Genomic DNA, 20,224 nt, shown 5'->3' on the forward strand with positions numbered 1-20,224 from the left:
GGGCAACAACCGTCGCTGCACGTTACGGACGACAAGCCCTTGCATCTTTGATCGGCCCAACTTTGCTCGACACGCATACGTCTTTGTTTTCGTCGCCGGAGTGTGTCCTTTGGACCGACGGCTTGGCTGTTCCCCGACAGCCGTGTCTTCACTCTGAACGCCGTCCTGCTTCCTTGCATGCGCCGAGCACATATCTAAACGATGCACCAATTTCGATAGTCTTACCTACACACCTGGCTTGCTATCCAACTATTTAGCGCAGCGCGCAGGTCGCCGCCGCTTCACATCTTCCACATAAACATGTTTGGTGTGGACGTGAAGCCGCGCAAGCTCACGACGTATGGCAAACCCGCTAAACAGCAGGGCCTGGGCTTTAAGAGCTTCCTAGACAATTCGCCTGAAAAGCAAAGGACTAAGAAAGCCGTCCAAGCCTCACCTACGAAGGCTGTCTTTGGCCGACCGCGAGATGGATCAAAAGTGGCTGATACTTGGGATGTGCCTTCAGACGATGATCAGGTTGTCCGCGACGAGAAACACTGCAAGAGTAAGGAAAAGGGTCCGGTCTCACAGAAGAGGATGTCAGATATCAGGCCAGGGGAGATGAGACTGAAGCCGTCAACGCCTATCAAGGAGACATTACATTCGACGGCAGAAGCGGCTGACAGAACATCGCAAAGGAAGAGAAAGAGGGGCGAGACAGGACAAACAGTGGTCCAAAGGGATATCTTCGACGTTCCAGATGATAATGAAGATGGTGAATGCGGAGACCCTATGCATGCAGCGCCATCTGCAGTCTTGAAACTACCTGCTCGCGGCCGCGCGAAGACACCAGCTGCCTCATCCAACAGCTCGGCAACTACAACTCGAATACGAAGCGCCCGAGATACACCCGAGCCATACCATGAACGTCAAATGCCTCTCACTTCTCGAAAAACTACCTTCTCCGATGACATATACAATATTCCAGATGACGATGACCCGACAGACGCGAATGTAAAGCCTCGTCCCGTTGGACAAATTCCTCATGGGGCAGCTCACAAGCGACGTAAGACACCTTCTCGAGATATGCGAACTGTTGGCAAAGGTGTTGAGACTGTGCAAAGTCGAAGCATGGCGCTCAACCGTCCGCGAACAATCGTAACTACCCCCTCAGGCAATCCCAGCAGGAAAGCTATTGTCTCGCCGATGCCTAGGTCTAGTAACGGAGTCATAAAGCGAACGTTTGGCAAAAATACGTCTACTACAATGTCACTCTCAAAGATTCGCGACCCCCCAAGTACTCCAGCAGAGTACAGCGACAACGCTGCGACCCCAGGAACGCCAGATATTGGCTCTGAGATGGAGATCGAGCCTCTTATGTCACCACACAGTTCAGGTAGTGTGTCAGCATCACCTGCTGTGACGAGTGCAATTTCTACACCTCGCAATAAGCTTTGGTCGCAACTACTCGGAGCAAATTTGGCAGACAGCGCAAATGAGATGTCGATGAGTGAGCTTCAGCTTTCAAGTGGCGTCAAGGCTTCGTCACGGAATGATGCCTGTATCACAGAGTCCGGGTCAGATACCCCTCAGCGCTCCACTGGAAGACGAAGCAGGCTCATAGACAGCTTGAAGGCCACGGCACCGATTTCTGCGGTTGAAGAGATGGATGTGAATGAGCCAACCGAGATCGATAGCAATACTTCTGTAAAGACAGCGTCTTCGGACCTATCGAAAGCATACCAGCCAAATTTGCATAGCGAAGGTTCATTCAAACAGACATCAGCAAAAATCACTTACGGCCAAGGCCGCACCTATCTTGAGGAACGAAATGAAGAAAAAATGTGGGATATGCTCGCAGCAGAGGAAACACGCCATGGATACACATTGGGTGGCTCGTATAGCCAAGAGGCAATGGACGACGACGATGAAATGGAAGGCACGACCCAACCTCGTGCCGCTCACGACTTAAGAGCGGCTGGTACCCGTAGACGACTTCATGACGAGATGTCGATGATGCTTATGGACGTGGAACAGAGCAGCAATAGCATGTCTATACGACGGTCAGCATTGCGCGATCTAGCCGAAAAACTGATTGATAAGGAGGCAGCTGTATGCTTTCTAGAATCTGGCCTGGACAGTTCCTTCCTCAAGGCAGTGGAGAGGGACACAGACAATGTGTTCTTATTTCTTGAAGCCGCGGTGATTGCACTGCTCGTCTCTGCGGATCCTACATCTACAGTTCTGGACCACATCTTCCATTCACCAGTCTTCAGCAATATTTTCAAGCTGCTCGAACTCAGTGTCAGCTTAGAACAAATTGTAGGGGACAGAAAGAGTAATATGGCCAAGATATCCCAGTCGATGGTGTTGGAGCTTAGAGACCAGCTTTTCGCAACGGATGTTTGGGGTCAGAACAAACCTCGCGATTTGACGCCTCGTGCACTCGGACTGCACAGCATTGAAATGGTCATTCGTAAACTTCGCGAGCATGGCAGTTCATACACTCTTCTAGATGAGCCTGCGATCAGAAAGATACTCGATATTGTTCGCGCGGAAATGGCGGTCAACGATCCCGATGTAGCCGTCGTTGAGCTCGCGCTCTCGGCGCTACAAGTTAACACAGTGTCGACACCGATTCTTCGGCACGAGATTTGGCCCACAACGCTAGTGCAAGCCTTTTCCGGGCTTTTACCGTCACTTCTGATCCTCCACGATGGGTCTGCTTCAATGTCCGTACAGCTCGCGCTAAAGCTTGCTGTGGAGCTCACGAACTACAACGCCGCTGCATGCGACATGATCGGCGTCCCTGCAGTCATTGATCCGCTTTTGAGCAACGCAAACAAGCGCTATGCCCAGCTTCTGGATCACAAGGCTGGCGATGCGTACAGCATCACATTCGACTTGACGGTTCTGTCCTTTGGCCTGACCATAAACCTGACGGAAGCTAGCGATGACGCTCGCCTCGCAATGCTTCAGAACGAAGGTGTTGCTCTCGACGAGGCGATCGACCTATTCGTGCGCGGAAAGAAACGTGCCGAAGACGCGGTGTCCATTCAAGATACGCAAATGAATATAATATACGGTTGCGTCGCGTTCACGCTAGGAAATCTGTCGCGCAATGCCGTACTCCGCAAGATCATTGCAGGTCGCTTAGGCGGCAATCTAAATATAGTGCTCGACGCGATGCAAGAGTTCGCTGCCATCAACAGACTCACGGACAAGAAGGAGTTTGAAGGTGAAGAAGGACACGAAGTGTCCAAGAGCTTTACAGAACGTCTACAGGCCGTATTTGACGAAGTCAAAGCGCTTAACGCATAACTGTTGAGGGAACTGTACGCATTTTTTTAATATGGGGAGGATCGCAGATTTGGACTCCTGGTTGAATAATGAAGAGCAACGAAAGAGTATACGGCCATGTTAACGATTTCACGATTTGATCAGAGAGCGGATTTCGTCTTGAGGTTGTCACGGCCAAGCTGCCGCCAAGATTGCTTGATATTGATCGATACCCACATTGAATTCTTGAGGAGCGGGGGGATGGGATGCACGCAGTGTTTAGTGCATGAAGAATGGAAGGTATGATTATTTGAACCCCTGAATACATGAATTGCATGACGCCGTCAAAGATCTTTTTGGTGGGGATGTGGCATATGTAGAATGGATCCCAAGCAAATTAAGGTCCAACTTCAACAGGCAGGCATTTCCGCGTTGCAAGGCGCTGCTTCATTGGGTATGGAAGAAGGTCGAAAGGAGGACCAGGTTGGAGAAGTGTCCCAAAAGAATAGAAGTGGTGGGTACGCGAATTGTAATTACTGAGTCTCAGCAAATTGAAAGCGTGGCTACAGCTCCACGCTGGACAATAAACAAACATCCAGAACGGTCCAAGGCTGTGACAGTGGTTCGCACGCAGATGCCACCCTAGTTTTGATAGCCTGCAAGCTGGTTCTACATGAAACCACAATCACAGTGCAGTGACCAGGCGATGTGATAGTGAGTTTTGAGGCTGAGGTATCAAGGGCCCCAAGACATTGGTCTCAAGAAGAAGAAGTCAGAGCACTGGCGAACAATCAAAGCGACGAGGAGCGCGGCGTGGCACAGATGCATCCTTCAATCGAGGGTTGAAACAGCAGGGCATGTGGTTTTGGAGATGAATCTCCGTTCCTGCGCGCCGCCTCCATGCATGCAGCCCATGATCGGGCACGCATTACGAATAAATACGGTGCTGACTTAGCGCGCCTCCCCCGAACGATGGGGAACGGAGGGGGGAGGGGAGGGTTTGAGGCTCACACATCGTACAGTTTGCTCAATCGCGGCCTCAGCTCGTACGCTTATGCATGGTTTCGCAAGCTGCATTGTAGTTTTTGTTTTCGCGTGATTTGCGGAGAGAGAGAGAGGACGGAGAAAGACAAACGCCCGACAAGAACGGGAAACAAACGACCCGTCGAGCGAAGCGCAAGAGGAGTTTTGGGCGCTCGTTTCGTTGTTTACGATCGCGCCAGCTCCCAGCATGACTTCGCGTGGGAGCCACCGAGTCAGCCCGTGGCAGCACCCCGGACGCACCAGCGCCTGGAAAAGCCTATCTTGTGTGTGTGTGTATTCCTCTGGCCAAAATTCACCTCGTCGCAGATAAGAGTCGTGGTGTGCGACGACCGTGTGATCTTTTCTTCTGGGGCTGTCGCGCTCTCTGCTAGGCTAACGTTGGGGTCATCCGAAAGTCATGGCGCAAATCTTCTGCACCAGCGGCCTTGTTAAGCTTTACGCATCCGTGTTGTGTTTTAGTGTATTTTCATATTTTCTTTTGTCCTCTGGATGCTACGGCACTGGACGCGCGACGGCCCCCTTCGTGGGTCGCCGTCGGCAATGAAGAAGACGTGCGACGCGAGGCGCGCCCTAGAATGGCATGAGGCTTGAGCAACCACGATCCGATTCGTATGCCGTCGGATAGTGGTACGGGCAGGACAGAAGCCCGTGGATCAAACGCGTTAGAATCGTGGATTATTGCGCTCATTATCTTTTCTTTCCACTCATCAAGCCTTTGCTTGGCTATTCCCTGCTGGAGGAGATTAGACCCGAAGGTTCTCCACCCCAACGTATCCACCGATGCAGGGCCAGCCGGTGTGGGTCCAGCGAAATCTTCCACACGTCAGCGTGTAACGCATCGAAAAACAACAATGGTAATAATGGCGCATCGCGAAGACATTCTGGAAGAGACCGTCGAGGAAAAATGTCGCGTGCAAACGGCGCCGAGAGGCAACGAGGGCATGGGTGCAGTGGATCTCCATTCCAAGCAATCCCATCCGCTTTCATCCGCCCGACAATGGCGGAATGGACCCGGACTGTGGGAGACCCTGCAGAAACAACAGCGAGAGCGAATATCGCGCAGCTACGGGACAAATAGGTGAGCGAGGTGAAAATTCTGAACCTTGACGTTGCAAAGATTGCGACGGGGGCAACGATGTTGAGCCTGAGCAGTAGTGGCTTCCGGGCGCCGTCAACGGACAGAGTCAGGGCCGAAACCCCGTCGCCGCACCTGGCCGTTCCAGCCTCCTCCGGCTGTTCCTTGCGATGAAACCAAACACGAACGGACTTTTTTTTTTTCTTCTCTTCTGGTCTTGACCCAAAATGCACAAGGCATGCACAAAACGCGGGAATAAACAATGTGCGCGCTATCGAGCCGTGACGGGTTTCCCACCCACGCGACGGTCGTTTGAGGCAGTCGGCGGCGGCGATCGTTCACCAACGAAAAAAAATTGCGTGGAAGCAGTAGCGAAAAGGGCTTCCGATCAACAGACGGCCGAGCGACGGCTGATGAGGCCAGGCTGGTTCAGGCCATGGGGTTTGGGAGATCGCGACACGTTCAATTCACATTGGCAATTGGGGAACAGTGGTGCAGTGGCGCGCCGCGCTCGCTGAGAACGAAAGGCGAGCAGTGAGCAGCGAGGAGAAGCAGAAAACGTGGTGGTTTCCTGGTGCTCTCTGGGCGGAAGGGGGACGCCAGGTGACGACTATTCACAAGGCTTTGCTAAGTAATGCACTGTCATTCGCCGACCAGGCCTCACCCTTGCGATTTGCCGCACCCGTGCATGTCCGGACGTTGATTTGCAGCTGGCGCAGATACGGAGAAGCTACCGTGGTTCTTGCGCTGCCCAAATTTCGGCAGCCATTGAGGCGAGAGACGGCGTCGGCGGCAGCTGTGGTGGGCGGCATCGCGTAGAACACGCACGCAAGCGCACGGCTGACCGGCATGCAACGGGGGTCGACGGCGGAGGCGAGGCAGGAGCGACGGCAGAGTCGGAGCAGCAGCAAGGACGAGCGCCAGTCAAGCAAACACCCAAGCGTGGACAAGAGCGTCATCAAGCTTTGAGCAGAGGCGGCCGTGGCGGCGCATGGTCGGTGCTGTGGAGCACCAGAGCCGGCAGCAGCTTCGATGACTAGCGTCATCAGCAGGGAGTGCTCTTGTGCGTGCTGGTGTCTGCCGGAGTGCTCCTGCTGGCTGGTGCTGGTGCTGGTGCCGGTCGCCGCTGGTTGCTGCTGCTGGTCGCTGCTGCCGGTCGCTGCTGCTGGTCGCTGCTGCTGGTCGCTCCTGCTGCGAATGCCGCTGCACCCCCACCGCCCCGTGCTAACATGCTGTTAACGCGACCACTGCCGCTGCTAAACGTACGTACAGGGCAGCCGTGCGCTCCCATCTCTGGGCCCCACTTTTCCCAGCTGAAAGGCTCGCGCCAATTGGCCAATCAAATTGGCTCATCGCGGCTCCTCCTACGTAAGATTCGTGCTCGCTGTCTGTCAAGCATTAGTGAACTATCTCTGAACGGGCGGCATTTCAAGTTTCTCGTGCCGGTTAGGTCGGCTGCGCGATTTTTAGCATCGACGAGATTTAAGCTCGAGCTCCCCGCTGCAAGGCTCGCGTTCTCTCTTCCTATCTGCTCTGTTCCTCTTCCGGAGCGTGTCCTTCAACCCAGCATGTCGTCCACAGAGGCCAGCAACGGCGGAAACGCCTTATCTACGCGGTGGGATAAGGTAAATACCCAATTCTTTGTTGTGACACGACGCCCCGTATTAAGTTGCGCACCATACAGGACCTTGAGAAGGGTGACAAGAAGGGCGACCATCCGCGCTCCAAGTCCATAGCGTCCAGTGGCAGGCGCGGTTCGCGACGTGAATCTGTCTATCCTCAAGATTACGACGAGCTCGATGAGTACACTGCGCTGCAGAAGTTCATCGTCTCGTATCGCGACCCAAAGGCCGCTGCCTATGAAGACGCCAAAGCTGAGGCCGACGCGGCCGCCGCGGGCAAAGGCAAGCCGTGGTGGGCGTTCTGGAGGTCCAGCGGCCCGAAAGGAAAGGCCAGCGACGACGTCGTCCCGCCCGAATGGCTCGACACCGACATGAACAGAGGTATCACTGCCGACGAAGTCGAGAAGCGCCGTGCCCGCTTCGGCTTCAACGAGCTCACCACCGAGAAGGAGAATCTGTTCGTCAAGTTCCTCATGTTCTTCACCGGCCCAATTCTTTATGGTGAGTTTTCTGACCTTTGCTTTGCACGCGCCCCGCGCGTGTGCCGCCCCCGTTGGACCTACGCAGGACTGACGATTCCGCTCCAGTCATGGAAATTGCTGCGCTGCTTGCCATTGGTCTGCGGGATTGGGTTGACTTCGGTGTCATTGTCGGTATCTTGCTGCTCAACGCCTTCGTCGGTTGGTACCAGGAAAAGCAGGCCGCCGACGTCGTCGCCTCGCTGAAGGGTGACATTGCCATGAAGGCCATCGTCGTCCGTGATGGAAGCGAGCAGGAAATCAAAGCACGCGAACTTGTCCCAGGTGACGTGGTAAGTCCTTCGTTAACGCGTCGTTGTCGTATCCACGCGCTGATCACCCGGAAAAGGTCGTCATTGAGGAAGGTCAAACTGTTCCGGCAGATGTGCGTTTGATGGCCGACTACAGCAAGCCTGAGACGTACGAAACCTACCTCCGAATGAAGGAGCTGGATCGCTTCGGACAGTCGAACGACCCCGAGGGTGGCCCTGAGGACGCCGAAGATGAGAAGAATGGCGAGCCATCCTCCGACGACGACATGGACGATGACGGTGGCGCCATCACCGCCGGCCCACCAATCGTTGCCGTTGACCAGTCTGCCATTACCGGTGAATCTCTCGCTGTCGACAAGTACCTCGGTGAAGTCTGTTACTACACGACTGGCTGCAAGCGTGGCAAAGCGTACGGTATCGTGCTCACCTCCGCAAGACACTCTTTTGTCGGTCGCACTGCTTCTCTCGTCGAAGGTGCCAAGGATCAGGGTCACTTCAAGGCCATCATGAACTCTATCGGTACCGCGCTGCTTGTCCTCGTCATCTTCTTCATCCTTATCGCCTGGATTGGTGGCTTCTTCCACCACCTCAAGCTTGCCACCCCCGAGCACTCTTCCGTCAACCTGCTTCACTACGCACTTATTTTGCTCATCATTGGCGTTCCTGTCGGTCTGCCCGTCGTCACGACCACCACACTGGCTGTCGGTGCCGCTTACCTTGCCAAGCAAAAGGCAATCGTTCAGAAGCTTACCGCCATTGAATCGCTTGCAGGTGTCGACGTGCTCTGCTCTGACAAGACCGGTACTCTTACGGCTAACCAGCTGTCTATGCGTGAGCCATTCGTTGTTGAGGGTGAAGACGTCAACTGGATGATGGCTTGCGCTGCCCTTGCTTCATCGCACAACATCAAGTCGCTGGATCCAATTGATAAGGTCACCATTCTTACCCTAAAGAAGTATCCTAAGGCTCGAGAAATTCTTAAGCAAGGCTGGATCACGAAGAAGTTCACTCCTTTCGACCCTGTTTCGAAGCGTATCACCACCGTCGCTGAGCTTGATGGTGACACCTACGTTTGCGCTAAGGGTGCTCCGAAGGCTGTATTGGCTCTTACCAACTGCTCCAAGGAGAAGGCCGATCTCTTCAAGGCTAAGACTGCTGAGTTTGCTCGTCGTGGTTTCCGTGCTCTCGGTGTCGCTTACCAGAAGAACGGTGGTGACTGGGTGCTTCTGTAAGTGCCACACATTCTCGTTTCTTATCGTCTCTAACGCTTTGCTCAGTGGTCTCCTCTCCATGTTCGATCCTCCACGTGAAGATACCGCACAAACAATTCTTGAGGCTCAGCGACTTGGTGTTCCTGTTAAGATGCTTACTGGTGATGCCATTGCTATTGCTAAGGAAACTTGCAAGATGTTGGCTCTTGGTACTAAGGTGTACAACTCTCAGAAACTGATTCACGGTGGTCTCTCTGGCACCACGCAGCATGATCTGGTTGAGAGGGCAGATGGTTTCGCTGAAGTCTTCCCCGAGCACAAGTACCAGGTCGTCGAGATGTTGCAGCAGCGTGGCCATCTGACGGCCATGACTGGCGACGGTATGTTTGTTCTCTTTTTTTCAGTCAACGCAGCGCTGATTTGGATCAATAGGTGTCAACGATGCTCCCTCCCTGAAGAAGGCTGACTGCGGTATCGCTGTCGAAGGTGCTTCAGAAGCTGCCCAGGCCGCCGCTGATATCGTCTTCCTTGCTCCTGGTCTCAGCACAATCGTCTTGGCTATTAAGACCGCGCGTGAAATTTTCCAGCGTATGAAGGCATACATTCAGTACCGTATTGCCCTTTGTCTGCATCTTGAGATCTACCTCACCACCAGCATGATCATCATCAACGAAACCATCTCCGTGGAGCTTATCGTCTTCATCGCCCTTTTCGCCGATTTGGCCACTGTGGCTGTTGCTTACGACAATGCTCACTCTGAGGCTAGACCTGTGGAGTGGCAGCTTCCCAAGATCTGGATCATTTCCGTCGTCCTTGGTTTCTTGCTTGCTCTTGGTACTTGGGTCATCCGTGGCACACTGTACCTTCCCAACGGCGGTATCGTTCAGAACTTCGGCAACGTTCAGGAAATCCTCTTCCTCGAAGTCGCCCTTACTGAGAACTGGCTCATCTTTGTCACTCGTGGCGGCAAGACTCTTCCATCTTGGCAACTTGTCGGTGCCATCGCTGGTGTCGACGCTCTTGCTACCATCTTCTGCGTGTTCGGCTGGCTCTCTGGCAATCTGCACGACTACCCGACCGACCCGGCAAGTACCTTCAAGCAGCGTGCCGACGGCTGGGTGGACATTGTTACCGTCGTCGTCATCTGGGCTTACTCTATTGGTGTTACCATTGTCATCGCCATTGTCTACTATCTCATGAACAAGATTCCTGCCCTCGACGACCTTGGACGCAAGAACAGGAACAAGAAGGACACCGAAATCGAGAACATCCTCGCTCACGTTGCCAAGCTGGCCATTGAGCACGAGCAGGACGCTACAACGGGTAAGGGCAGATACATCTTCACCACCCGTGCTGCCGAAGAGGAGGAGGATGATTAGTTTGAGGTGATCAGCCTCCGTTCCCTCGTGCAAATCACTGTAGGAAAGAGGAATTTGTAATATGTGAATTTAGATGTCGTAAACGCTGTAATGGCATTCTAATTCGAAATGCATCCTGGCCAGTCTTTGGTTCTTCTTTGTCTGACAAGATATTGACAAATATCAAAATGCTGTCTTATCATAGTCTTTTTCATTGTGCTCCCAAGTCTTCAGTTCCTCTGCTTGCCAACTTGCCTCCTTTCGAGCAAACTCCAAACGTTCGAAGCAACAGAAGTTGTAGCGAACAATTTTTCTTTTCAATTTTTGGGGCGACGTTTGATGGATCCAATCAATGATAAGAGCAGGGCCAAACAGGCGGATAACCTTCCCCCTTCTCACTCACTGATCTCGTAAATGACGTCGGTTCTCTAGAGCCCTCACCCCAAAGAACTACGTCGAAACCATTTTATTTTTCCCCCACACATTTTCCGGCATCACAAGGCCAATCGCACACGCATAGTCTTAATTGCAGGCTCTACTATTGGGTTCTGAATCTCCCGCTCGAAGTGGGCAGTCTAGACCGTCGCATGGTATCAATAGTCTCCTCGACACCACACTCCAGAACCGCTTGCCCGTTTTTGGCAGCAGGGAGGGGTGAGGGCAAGCAGATTTCGCTCATCTGCTCTGTCACGGGGAGAACTGGCTCCGACCGCTTTTGCTCTGCGCATCATCCATTGGCCTTTTTTTTCTTCTTCCTCACAGAGCATCCGAAATCCCGGCCAGCCGACTCGTCATATGTGAACGGCGTTTCTGTTGGGATCCCGGTCAGAGGATCCGCGTGGCGATACGAACCTTTTTATTTGTTTCTTCTTTTCCCTTTTCTGACCGCGTGGCGGCTGGGAGAAGATAAAGAACACCTAGACGGAGCTGCAGCGTGAAATCTGCCTTGCCGCGACCACAATCGCCGATATGGAACCAATGTCTGGCCGCTGCGATCGACACTATGGATCAGCGGCGGAGAAGCGATCGAATGGAAGGTTGGAAATGCTATCCCTGGAGCGTTGCAAGCTGTAAAGTCAGTCTACCCACCCCCACTTCTTGGACAAAGAGCTTCTTTGCTGGCTGCTTGCTTTCCCATTTGCTTTTCTGCAGTCGGGGTTTGGCACCAGTCTTTGTGGTTTCTTGGCCACAGACAGCTCTAAAACGAAGTCCATCCAAGAGGTGAGACAACTTTGATCTGACGTGCATGGACCTTCGTTCTGGAGCTGTCGCCATGCATTCTTTTTTATCTAGGAGCTTTGCTTGCTGGGATCTACCTTACAAAGCCTGGTGGTGGACACATAATCTTTCGCAGGCCCTTTGACCTCATGCTTAGCGTTCCAAGATTCCAGCCTGCCGTTCCGCAAGCGGAACTCGTAGCTGGAGACGTAGAGATCTCGTCCGCAAGCGTGATGAGCATCCGCGGATAGGACTTTGGTCGTGGCACAGCCTATCTGTTCCGCAGTCAAAGCCAGTCTGTTGTACAGGTAGTCTTCCGTCTCACCATCAGCCTTGACGAAATGGATGCTCACGCACGGAATTTCTTCCTCGCTTGCCCGTCTGGAAAGCCGCCAGATCCATCTTCGGTTAATGGTCATTTCGACACCTGTGATGGCAGTGAAATTGCCCTCTTCGCGGTATAGATATTCAAGCTCAGCGTCTTCCGCAGTAGCCGTACGAGCCAAGAAAATAGCCGTGCCTGTAACCTTACCCCCGAGGCTATCGTCTCGGAAGCTTATGATGTCTCTATCTAGTGTCCATTGACCTTCCAGGTCCTTGAAAATCCTCTTCGCGGGAGAATCACGTTCTTCGTCGGCGGAAGTCGACGCCTTGAAGCAGACGGGAGTTTTTCTCGCCTGCTCGGAGAGTAAGTAGTCGTTGATCGACTGTAATGTGGTCCGCGAAGGCGACGCGCCCGGATAGCTGGTCATGATCCAGCTCAGCCTCTGCTTGATGAACCCTTTGTCTATGATCTGCGGCGATCTCATCTTCGAGAAAAGTCCGCTGTCGTCCGCGTACAAGCACAGGAGGGCAAGCGCAACTCCCACGGCCAGATCTCTCCCTGTTGCGTCGCAAACCACCACGTGCTCGACCGACTGCAGCCCCTCCACGAAGGGGCGAAGCTGCGGCAACTGGGTCCTCAGGTCTCTACTTCCCAGCTTCCTTTCTCTGCATTCAAGATGGAGATGAAGTTTAGGAGACAGACGTGACGTTGGCAAGGCATTGCGTATACCGACCGTGACGACTGCACAGTCGTCGGTGAAGCTAGATGCAGTCAAGCAGCTGAACGAACCAATGCCTAGCCAAGATGCTCTTTTGACGGTAGCTACCTTCGAGTCGCCCTCGTTGTTCACAGACGTAGAGAGGTACGAGGCGATCAGGTCCGACAGATCCTCCTCGCGGGCAGACAGCAGTTCCTGCTTATGTGCCCAGAACAGCGCGGGAGTTAGACCGTGCGACCACCCCTCGGCGTCGTCGCCAGCGCCTTGGATGTATCCGCCCTCCGAGATCTCGCCGCCAACAACTCTCCTGCTCGCCGTGCAGAGCACGACCGGACAGAACGCTTCAAAGCGCGGCGCCGAGGCCGGCAGGTCCGACTCCCTCGTGACCCACAGGGGCCGAAGAGGCCTCTTCACCTTCGCCCGAAGCTCCGCGAAGTCGAGCGCCAGACCTTGCAGCTCGCCGACAAACCCGTCGATCCTGCGCTCGATCTGCGCATGCTCGTTCGGCGACACGCACCTGGGCGGCGTGTACAGCCTGCCGGCCTCGACGTCGTGGGGGAAGAGGGCCCGGTTGAAGACGGCGCACCAGATCGGCACCGTCTTCGCCAGCGCGTCCGGCATGGCCTTGCCCCTCCTGGTCGAGTCGACGACGACGCAGCCCCCGCTCCTCGCGACCACGTCGAAGACCTGCACGTTCAGCCTGCGCAGCGAGAAGCTCCACTGCCCGTCGTGCCCGTCCGTGCTCTTGAAGTAGCAGCTTTCCGCCTTCTTCTCCGGACGGATGTACCAGCTGCCACATCTCTCATTGGCCACGAGCGGTAAGTCGAACGCGGAAGCGACTTCGGCCACGAAATCGGCGTCCTCGGCTATAGACCGAAGGCGATTTGGTACGTTGAGCGTGGACCGTTTGAGAGACGACAGCGTGCGGGCAAAATCAGTCGCTTGTGACGAGAAGATCAGGTCTGAAGTTGAAATTGGCTTGGGCATCGGTATCGATTTCGCAAGCGTATATACGCTGAGAAACTACAACTTCCGTAAAGAATGCGGGAGAGAAAAAAATTGGAGGTTCATGGACGATTCCCCACGTGACTATATCAAACTTCAAAACGTGATGAAATTCGAATTTCGGTATCCAATTGATACGATGACCAGTACGCACATAAACTCTATACATCTTACGTGGGAAAATCCCAAGAGGTTATAAATTACACATTACACGTGCTGAGAACGTCCACTTTCGCGGCTGCTCTATGATGCGTCCGGTTCCTGGTGCTGCAGTTTTCTTATGGCGCTCTCGCTTAGGCTGGTCATCTTCGAGATTGTCTTGTCCAACCCATGCTGCACCCATCGAGCCGTCACAGGTAAGAAATGGTCACGCCCATCCTTGACTCGTAAGATCAGTATGTCGTCAAGCTTTGCGCCGCCCTCGTTCAGCCGCCCGACAAGTTCCAAAGCCTCGACACGGACCGTCAAAGTCACGTTGCAGGCGTCGCCCGGGTCAAGAGTGTACATAGGTGGCGGGAGAGGGCCTTTCTTGTTCGACCTTGGTGATTTAGGATCGACAGAGTCGGGCTCACGGTCCCATTCAATGCTCAGCCAAACGGGTGAAGGGGCTTCAAGCTCCTCACCACCTGTCGTGGGCCTGTCAACGAACGCCATTGTCGCGGGGACCTGTCCCGTATTTGCGACGGTGACGTTACGTTGTTTGTGTTCCCTGAAGTGGACTCGTCCGAAATCTATACTCTCATTCTTGACTTCTGGAGGGGTGCTTTCGTCCATCTCTTCGTCGTGAACTTTGTCTGCTATGACTGTAACTGTCGGCCTCCCTTCGTTTTCTGCGCGGTCGAGTTCCCTGACTACTTCAGCGTGGACTTTTGCTTTGAGTTCGGGTATTACAGCGTCGTATGTGAAGCTGAATATCGCGTCCAGAGGTTTGTGGTCTGACGAGAGCACTCGTTGATGAGCATTGTAGTACTCTTGCACGAGTTCTATTTGGTCGCCGTCCTTCGTGGTCACAGCAATAGCCTCCGGTTGAGCCATCTCATCGTACTCTTCATCCGCATCGTCTTCCGGATTGTAGTCAAATAGAACTTCGTCTTCGTTGGCAGCATCCTCAATACCCTTTGCCTTCATCTCTTCGTCCTTTTTCCGCGCCGCCTCCTCCTCCTCCATCTTACGCTTGAAACGTTGTAGATCTGTTCGTGTCCTGTATAAAATGCGGTCACACCAACTGGGTCCTCTGCGCTTGTCGCTCGAATCAAAAACGCCTACGCTCCCAACGTCGTATTTGTAAGTAGGTAAGAATCGGATAGGAGCCTCTTGCCAGCCATCGTGGAAGGCCTTTCGCTCAGCCATTTGCATGTGGAGTTCGTCGTGTGCAAGAAGGGATAGTAATGTCGTCTCCAAAGACGTAGGATCTTGTTCCGGAGGTAGACGCTCATCGGACTCGTCATCCTCTCTATTTTTGATCATCTGCGTGAGATCATTCTGCGAAGTGTTTGGGTCTTCTCCTCGTCGCTCCTCTAGATGTTCAATTTCCTCGTCTACTGTCTTTCCTGCTGCACGGTTGAGATCGTACTCATTTCTAGTGTGAAGCATAAGCAGTCTCCGTACGTCATCTCCAGGAGCATCGAGTCTGTAATTTAGATCACCAAACCAGAAAGCTATGTCTTCCTCTCCAATCCTCTCGCCCGTACTGTTTGTCGTGCCGAATGCGTCTTCTATGGGGTCAAATCGTGTTCTGCTGACTACCTGACTGGCGTCCCAATTCCTGCGATCGAGCGCAGCTTTATCAGCTCCAGCCGCGAGGTGCGAATTCACAAACACGAGCCTTGTTGTTTCACCCAAAACAATCCGCGCTGTCACCGCGCCTTTGTTGCCCATGTAGCCCATCAGGCCTGTCCCAACACTCGTTGTACTGACACGTTTGATCTCTGGAGCGACAGATGGTGAAGCGTATATCAAAAGCAACATGCCAATCAACTGCTTCTCCGCAACCAATGTGTAGCCTGCAGGGAGCACGTATTCAAGCTCGGTCTTGTAGCGGTTCGCCGCCGTTGGATCCGTATACGGCTTCAAGGCCTCGGCAGCTGAGCCAACATCTAAAATCTCCTGCAGTCCTAGAACGTATAGGCCGATTTCGTCGTCATGTGGCTGTTCGCTTTGATCACCTTTCGGAATGGTAGGCTGATTCTTCGATTGTCTGCATTCTTGCTCCTCTATGCTCTCCCTTGATTGGCTATGGCTCTCTGCAGAATCAGAAGATATGCCTAGACCAGCAAACTTTTCCTCAAGGCCCTTTCCACCCACAAACCAGCTGCCGATATCCTTCTCGGTGCCCTTGAGAGCAGCAACATTCCAGGTTCCGATTTTGATTCGAATGCGCTTCGATCGTGTGAACTCAGCCCTTCGCAAGTGAACAGCATGAGACAGGCTCTGGTAGTTTGTAGTTGGTATGGGCGAAAGAGGTTCGGGAAACGAGCCTGGCATAGCGCCCTCTACCGACTCGGTGGAGGCGCGGGGATCGGCACGCGACAAGGACATATTATTTTAAGATATTGTATTATCATCTGCTTGGTTTATACGGACGGCCATTAGAGCATAGTTTGTAGTTGTGTGTGACACCGTGAAGAATTCGAGAGCACGTTCAAAGTCGCCATTGCCGCACGCTGTAGTAGAACTAGCGGGCAAGAACTCACTATGACGATACCACTCCTAGCGCGGCGGGCGAGCCCTGGGTAGAGGCTACTCAGCCTTGCAGCTTCAGCAACGTGCATCCAGGCCGCGGGCTCGACCTGAAAAGTGTGACTGAGGACGCTTGAGGACGACTTAAGATCTTGACGGTGACCTCGTACTCCGTGGCCTGATGGTGCTCTGCTGCTGCTGGGCCAGCACATGCCAGCAGCGCGTGAATCCAGTTTACGAGCAGGCAAATAGAGGTACTACTGTCATCTCGTAATGCTGCTAGGCGCAAATCTGATGACAACATCTTGCTTTATACCATCTTTCCAAGCGGCATCGTGAGGACAGATTTTCTGCATTCTGTTCCAGATGTGCTTCACTACATCTGGATAACCCCACCGATCAAGAATGGCGACACAATCGCACACACCTCGAAAGGGCAAGCGGCGTTCGCACCAGAACCACCATGGCAACAACCACCACAATGTCCATAACACGGCCCCTGTTCAGCAGCAGGCCCAAATCACGGATTACGAGACCGATTATCCAGACATCCAACCGCCGCCCATGACTCGTACAAACGAGGAGCTCAATCATGCTGTACTGCGCCGTTACTATCCTCAAATCGTTCGCATCCGGAGCATAGCGCCATATGCCGTCCTATATCAGTTCTCGCCTGAGTCGTCCTCGTGGGTGAAGCTAGAGATTGAGGGCACGTTGTTTATAAATGAACTGGTGCCAAATGAGATGGGCGCGAAACGTTTCAACGTCGTCATCCTGAACAGGCGCGGCTTCGAAAATTATGAGCAAGAGCTTAGGAGTAGCGACGATGTAGAGCTTACTAGCGAATACGTAATTCTGAAAGGGCAATCACGGGACGGAGAGGATGTGGTGTATGGACTGTGGATCTTTGCTGAGCCAGGTGCAAGCACAGCAGGGGCACGTGAGGAAAATGCGCAGGAGATCTCGAGGTGTGCCGTCGAGGCTGAAGAAAGCCGTAGACTGGCCATGGAGAGACTGGCAGAAACGCAGCTCTCTAAAGAGAATCAGCGTGTCGGAGGTAGCAATGGGTATGCCGCTGAGCAAGAATCAGAGATGGAGGAAGGCTCGACGAGCATTCCCATGGGACGGCAGCTAAGTCTGAGAGAGCTTTTTGGCAAGCAAAGAGAGCAGGATGCCGGTTTTACGGTACATCACCATGAGAGCCCCAAGTTTGCAAACGCGCAGCCGGCTATTCCAAGTATCGAACAGAAGGTAAAGGAATCATCGCAGGTGAAGGTGCCAACTCCAATCTTCTTCACCAGTCCAGATACGGACTTCTTCAGAAGCGGTCCGCGGTTTACACCAAGGCAAAACGAAGCTTCGACGTCAGCGAAAAAGCAATCACCTGCATCTTCTGCCGATGAAAATCCGCTGCTGACGTTGCTTCGAGGCAAAGGATGAGTTTTGGTTAGAGGTTGACTGAGCAGGGGCTGGCTTCCGTACGATCTCGTGGAGAAGCTGCACTGGTTACTCAGACAGATGAATGCTTACTTTTGCTCATTAGCGATTACAGTAAATACCCAGATCTTGGTAATTTTATCGCATCAAGAATGTGACTTAACCTTCGAAACTTCGATCACGACGTCACTGCTCCTCACTTAATGCCCTTAAGCCTGCTCGCGATATGACATTCGAAAAATATCTTACAACGCTCCTCATAAACAGCACAAGTTAAAACAACTTAATCTGCACGACATGGCTTCCAGCCGCGGTGACGATAACGCAATGTCGCCCAACCATTCCAACAATGAAGTTTTCGATGAGACAGATAGACAAGAAAGGGCCAGTCGTGGTCCCGACATGGACGATGATCTAACTGAAGAGCAATTTGAAAGCGTCCGCCGGATGATGAATAAGCAGTTCAAAGTTGTGCGACGCACCGTCAATCAAGCGCTGTCCAACTTCAGCATCCCAGTTGACCACATCGAGTGCATCATCGAAGAAATGAGCATCTCCAAATACACATATCGTCGCAGACTGCGTGAGCTGACAGGCAAAGGCGGATCGAACCGGGAGATGCCGCTCTTCAATCGTGAACTGCTGCTCAAGAGCAACAGGGAGCTAAAAGAGCTAAAATCAAACATGAAAGCAAGGGAACTATTGTTCCTGAGACACTTGACAAGAACTCTGATGTTACGATTTGAGCGATGGGAGAAGGAGTGTGTTCGTCGGTGGGCAATGCTAAAGATCGCGCAGTTTCTAGATGCAGAGGCCGTGAAGCTGTTTGGCGAAGATTTGAGCGGGAGTCTGTTCGCACAATGCTTCTGGCCAAGTGTGGACCTGGATGATGAAGCCGAATTGGAGTATTTGAAGTCAAGAGGTGCATGGATGAAGGATGACGATACACAAAACGATGGACGGGAGACTAGCGAGGATGATCGCAAGCAACCTTGAGAAGGAGACGTCTCAAATTGTAATGGCAGATTGCGCTTTGAAGACGTTTCTCTTGAAGGCAATGGAGATGCTGCGTAGGAAATTCAGAACGAACTCTTGTGACACCGCAGCTACAACGGAGAAGCTTCTACTATCTCTTTTACATACTGCCTTACTTTTTCTGCAATTGGTATGCTATGCGCTGCATTCACAGTTAGCCTCCAAGTCTTTCTACCGATTTAGCTGATGCGAAGACCTACAAATGCAAAAACCATGTGGTATCCCGTTCTGATCAATCTCCATCTTTGGTTTCCAATGGTCCCCTCCGTTTCCCCTTCCTCTAAACTTCATCAAGTCCTCCCTCGTCCGATCAGCAACCCAATGATCCTTTTCTCCAAAATAGAAGAACATCTTGGGGCGTGGAATTCCTGTTCTGGATGGGTGAGCAGCACCCCATATTTCCTCGTCCCATTTGTCAGAACTGATTTGCCGCATCTCGTCAGCGCCCATGTACAATGCTTGCGTGACGCCGTGCTTAGACTTAAGGAACGCAGTCGTGACGTCCGCACAATGGCCTGTGAGGCCGTCAATGCGATGGATAATTGTATTCAGTAAGGTATTTGGAACAAGTGACAAGACGAAGTTGCACAGCAAAGGCACTAGTGATTGAAATAGTGGAATATATTTGGACAATGCCTCATAGTTGGTATTAGCCTCAATTGTACAAAAGACAGAACAACTTGGATGAACTTACCGAAAAAATCTGACCGCGTTCACTACTTGCAATGTCAACTACGGTAGCGAAGAGACAAATACCTGCAGTAATAACACAAGGTTCATTTTGTCCATTCTCGAGGCGGCGTCGGTGCCTTTGAATCAGCTCCAGTGTAATGAAGGAGCCAAGAGAATGTCCCATGATAATGACCTCTAGCTGCTCTCCATCGCGTTTCGTAAGCTCAACAGCCCCCCAAAGCTCTGCCTCCATGCCATCGATAACCTCATTTAGCGAAAAGGGCGGTGCGTGGTTCAATCCCATCCTCTTCCATCTCTCATACGCGTTGTCCGGGTCAGCAAAGTCGAACCCTGGAATGCTGGCTGCGTAAATATCGAAAGCATTCTCGCTACTGAAAAGCTTTCTATCGTTTTCTGGCCCCAGAATCATATATAAGTGCAAGAGAAAGGCATCATAGTATTCAACCAAGCCTGGATTGCCCGTGATGAAATAGACGAGGTAGCGTCTTTTGATGTGTGAGGAAGGATTGGGGCCTGGTAAATGTATTCTGTCAACAAGTGGTCTAGACATGTCTAAAGTCCTGACAACTGGAAAAGTGAAAATTTGAACGGGTAATCAGAGCAATTAGAAGACCGCTTGGTGACTTTAATTGTCAACATTTCCGAATTCGGTCAGCCCTATGCTTCTCCGCAGCCTCATAAAAGCCTCGAAAACGGGCAGTGTCAAAAGTAGGACAATGAAATTTGAAATGCTCCACGGTCAGAGCGATACACTCC

At 52.6% G+C, this 20,224-nt stretch overlaps 7 protein-coding genes across 7 annotated transcripts; 4 read left to right on the forward strand and 3 right to left on the reverse strand.

The window, feature by feature from the left end:
- Window positions 1–6: 6 nt before the first annotated feature.
- PV09_00291 (uncharacterized protein) lies at window positions 7–3,851 on the forward strand. The gene has a single exon (XM_016353009.1). The coding sequence runs from the start codon at window positions 301–303 to the stop codon at window positions 3,298–3,300; it is 3,000 nt and encodes a 999-aa protein (XP_016219266.1). The 5' UTR covers window positions 7–300; the 3' UTR covers window positions 3,301–3,851.
- Window positions 3,852–6,853: 3,002 nt separating this feature from the next.
- PV09_00292 (plasma-membrane proton-efflux P-type ATPase) lies at window positions 6,854–10,834 on the forward strand. Its single transcript, XM_016353010.1, has 6 exons — window positions 6,854–7,002; window positions 7,062–7,500; window positions 7,587–7,810; window positions 7,867–9,017; window positions 9,067–9,380; window positions 9,433–10,834. Exons 1-6 carry the CDS (start codon window positions 6,946–6,948, stop codon window positions 10,377–10,379), a joined length of 3,132 nt encoding a protein of 1,043 aa, XP_016219267.1. The 5' UTR covers window positions 6,854–6,945; the 3' UTR covers window positions 10,380–10,834.
- Window positions 10,464–13,644, reverse strand: PV09_00293 (uncharacterized protein). Its single transcript, XM_016353011.1, has one exon. It carries the CDS (start codon window positions 13,604–13,606, stop codon window positions 11,648–11,650), a length of 1,959 nt encoding a protein of 652 aa, XP_016219268.1. The 5' UTR covers window positions 13,607–13,644; the 3' UTR covers window positions 10,464–11,647.
- Window positions 13,645–13,718: 74 nt separating this feature from the next.
- PV09_00294 (uncharacterized protein) lies at window positions 13,719–16,283 on the reverse strand. Its single transcript, XM_016353012.1, has one exon. The coding sequence runs from the start codon at window positions 16,160–16,162 to the stop codon at window positions 13,868–13,870; it is 2,295 nt and encodes a 764-aa protein (XP_016219269.1). The 5' UTR covers window positions 16,163–16,283; the 3' UTR covers window positions 13,719–13,867.
- Window positions 16,284–16,708: 425 nt separating this feature from the next.
- Window positions 16,709–17,743, forward strand: PV09_00295 (uncharacterized protein; the record flags this gene model as incomplete). The annotated part of the gene is made up of 1 exon (XM_016353013.1): window positions 16,709–17,743. One exon carries the CDS (start codon window positions 16,709–16,711, stop codon window positions 17,741–17,743), a length of 1,035 nt encoding a protein of 344 aa, XP_016219270.1.
- A 294-nt stretch (window positions 17,744–18,037) lies between these two features.
- PV09_00296 (uncharacterized protein) lies at window positions 18,038–18,736 on the forward strand (the record flags this gene model as incomplete). Its single annotated transcript, XM_016353014.1, has 1 exon — window positions 18,038–18,736. The coding sequence occupies one exon, from the start codon at window positions 18,038–18,040 to the stop codon at window positions 18,734–18,736; it is 699 nt and encodes a 232-aa protein (XP_016219271.1).
- A 95-nt stretch (window positions 18,737–18,831) lies between these two features.
- Window positions 18,832–20,049, reverse strand: PV09_00297 (uncharacterized protein). The gene is made up of 3 exons (XM_016353015.1): window positions 19,470–20,049; window positions 18,976–19,411; window positions 18,832–18,917 (listed from the first exon to the last, which is right to left on the reverse strand). Exons 1-3 carry the CDS (start codon window positions 20,016–20,018, stop codon window positions 18,847–18,849), a joined length of 1,056 nt encoding a protein of 351 aa, XP_016219272.1. The 5' UTR covers window positions 20,019–20,049; the 3' UTR covers window positions 18,832–18,846.
- Window positions 20,050–20,224: the final 175 nt, after the last annotated feature.

Source organism: Verruconis gallopava (genome assembly GCF_000836295.1).
Source record: "Verruconis gallopava strain CBS 43764 unplaced genomic scaffold supercont1.1, whole genome shotgun sequence".
In the NCBI taxonomy this organism is placed as follows: Eukaryota; Fungi; Ascomycota; class Dothideomycetes; order Venturiales; family Sympoventuriaceae; genus Verruconis; species Verruconis gallopava.

Coding starts and splice junctions, on each gene's coding strand:
- PV09_00292 (XM_016353010.1), top strand. CDS start 6,946: ATGTCGTCCACAGAGGCCAGCAACGGCGGAAACGCCTTATCTACGCGG. Junction 7,501..7,586: donor CACCGGCCCAATTCTTTATG/GTGAGTTTTCTG, acceptor ATTCCGCTCCAG/TCATGGAAATTGCTGCGCTG. Junction 9,018..9,066: donor GGTGGTGACTGGGTGCTTCT/GTAAGTGCCACA, acceptor CGCTTTGCTCAG/TGGTCTCCTCTCCATGTTCG.
- PV09_00297 (XM_016353015.1), bottom strand. CDS start 20,018: ATGTCTAGACCACTTGTTGACAGAATACATTTACCAGGCCCCAATCCT. Junction 19,412..19,469: donor AACGCGGTCAGATTTTTTCG/GTAAGTTCATCC, acceptor ACCAACTATGAG/GCATTGTCCAAATATATTCC. Junction 18,918..18,975: donor ACCACATGGTTTTTGCATTT/GTAGGTCTTCGC, acceptor CTGTGAATGCAG/CGCATAGCATACCAATTGCA.
- PV09_00294 (XM_016353012.1), bottom strand. CDS start 16,162: ATGTCCTTGTCGCGTGCCGATCCCCGCGCCTCCACCGAGTCGGTAGAG.
- PV09_00291 (XM_016353009.1), top strand. CDS start 301: ATGTTTGGTGTGGACGTGAAGCCGCGCAAGCTCACGACGTATGGCAAA.
- PV09_00293 (XM_016353011.1), bottom strand. CDS start 13,606: ATGCCCAAGCCAATTTCAACTTCAGACCTGATCTTCTCGTCACAAGCG.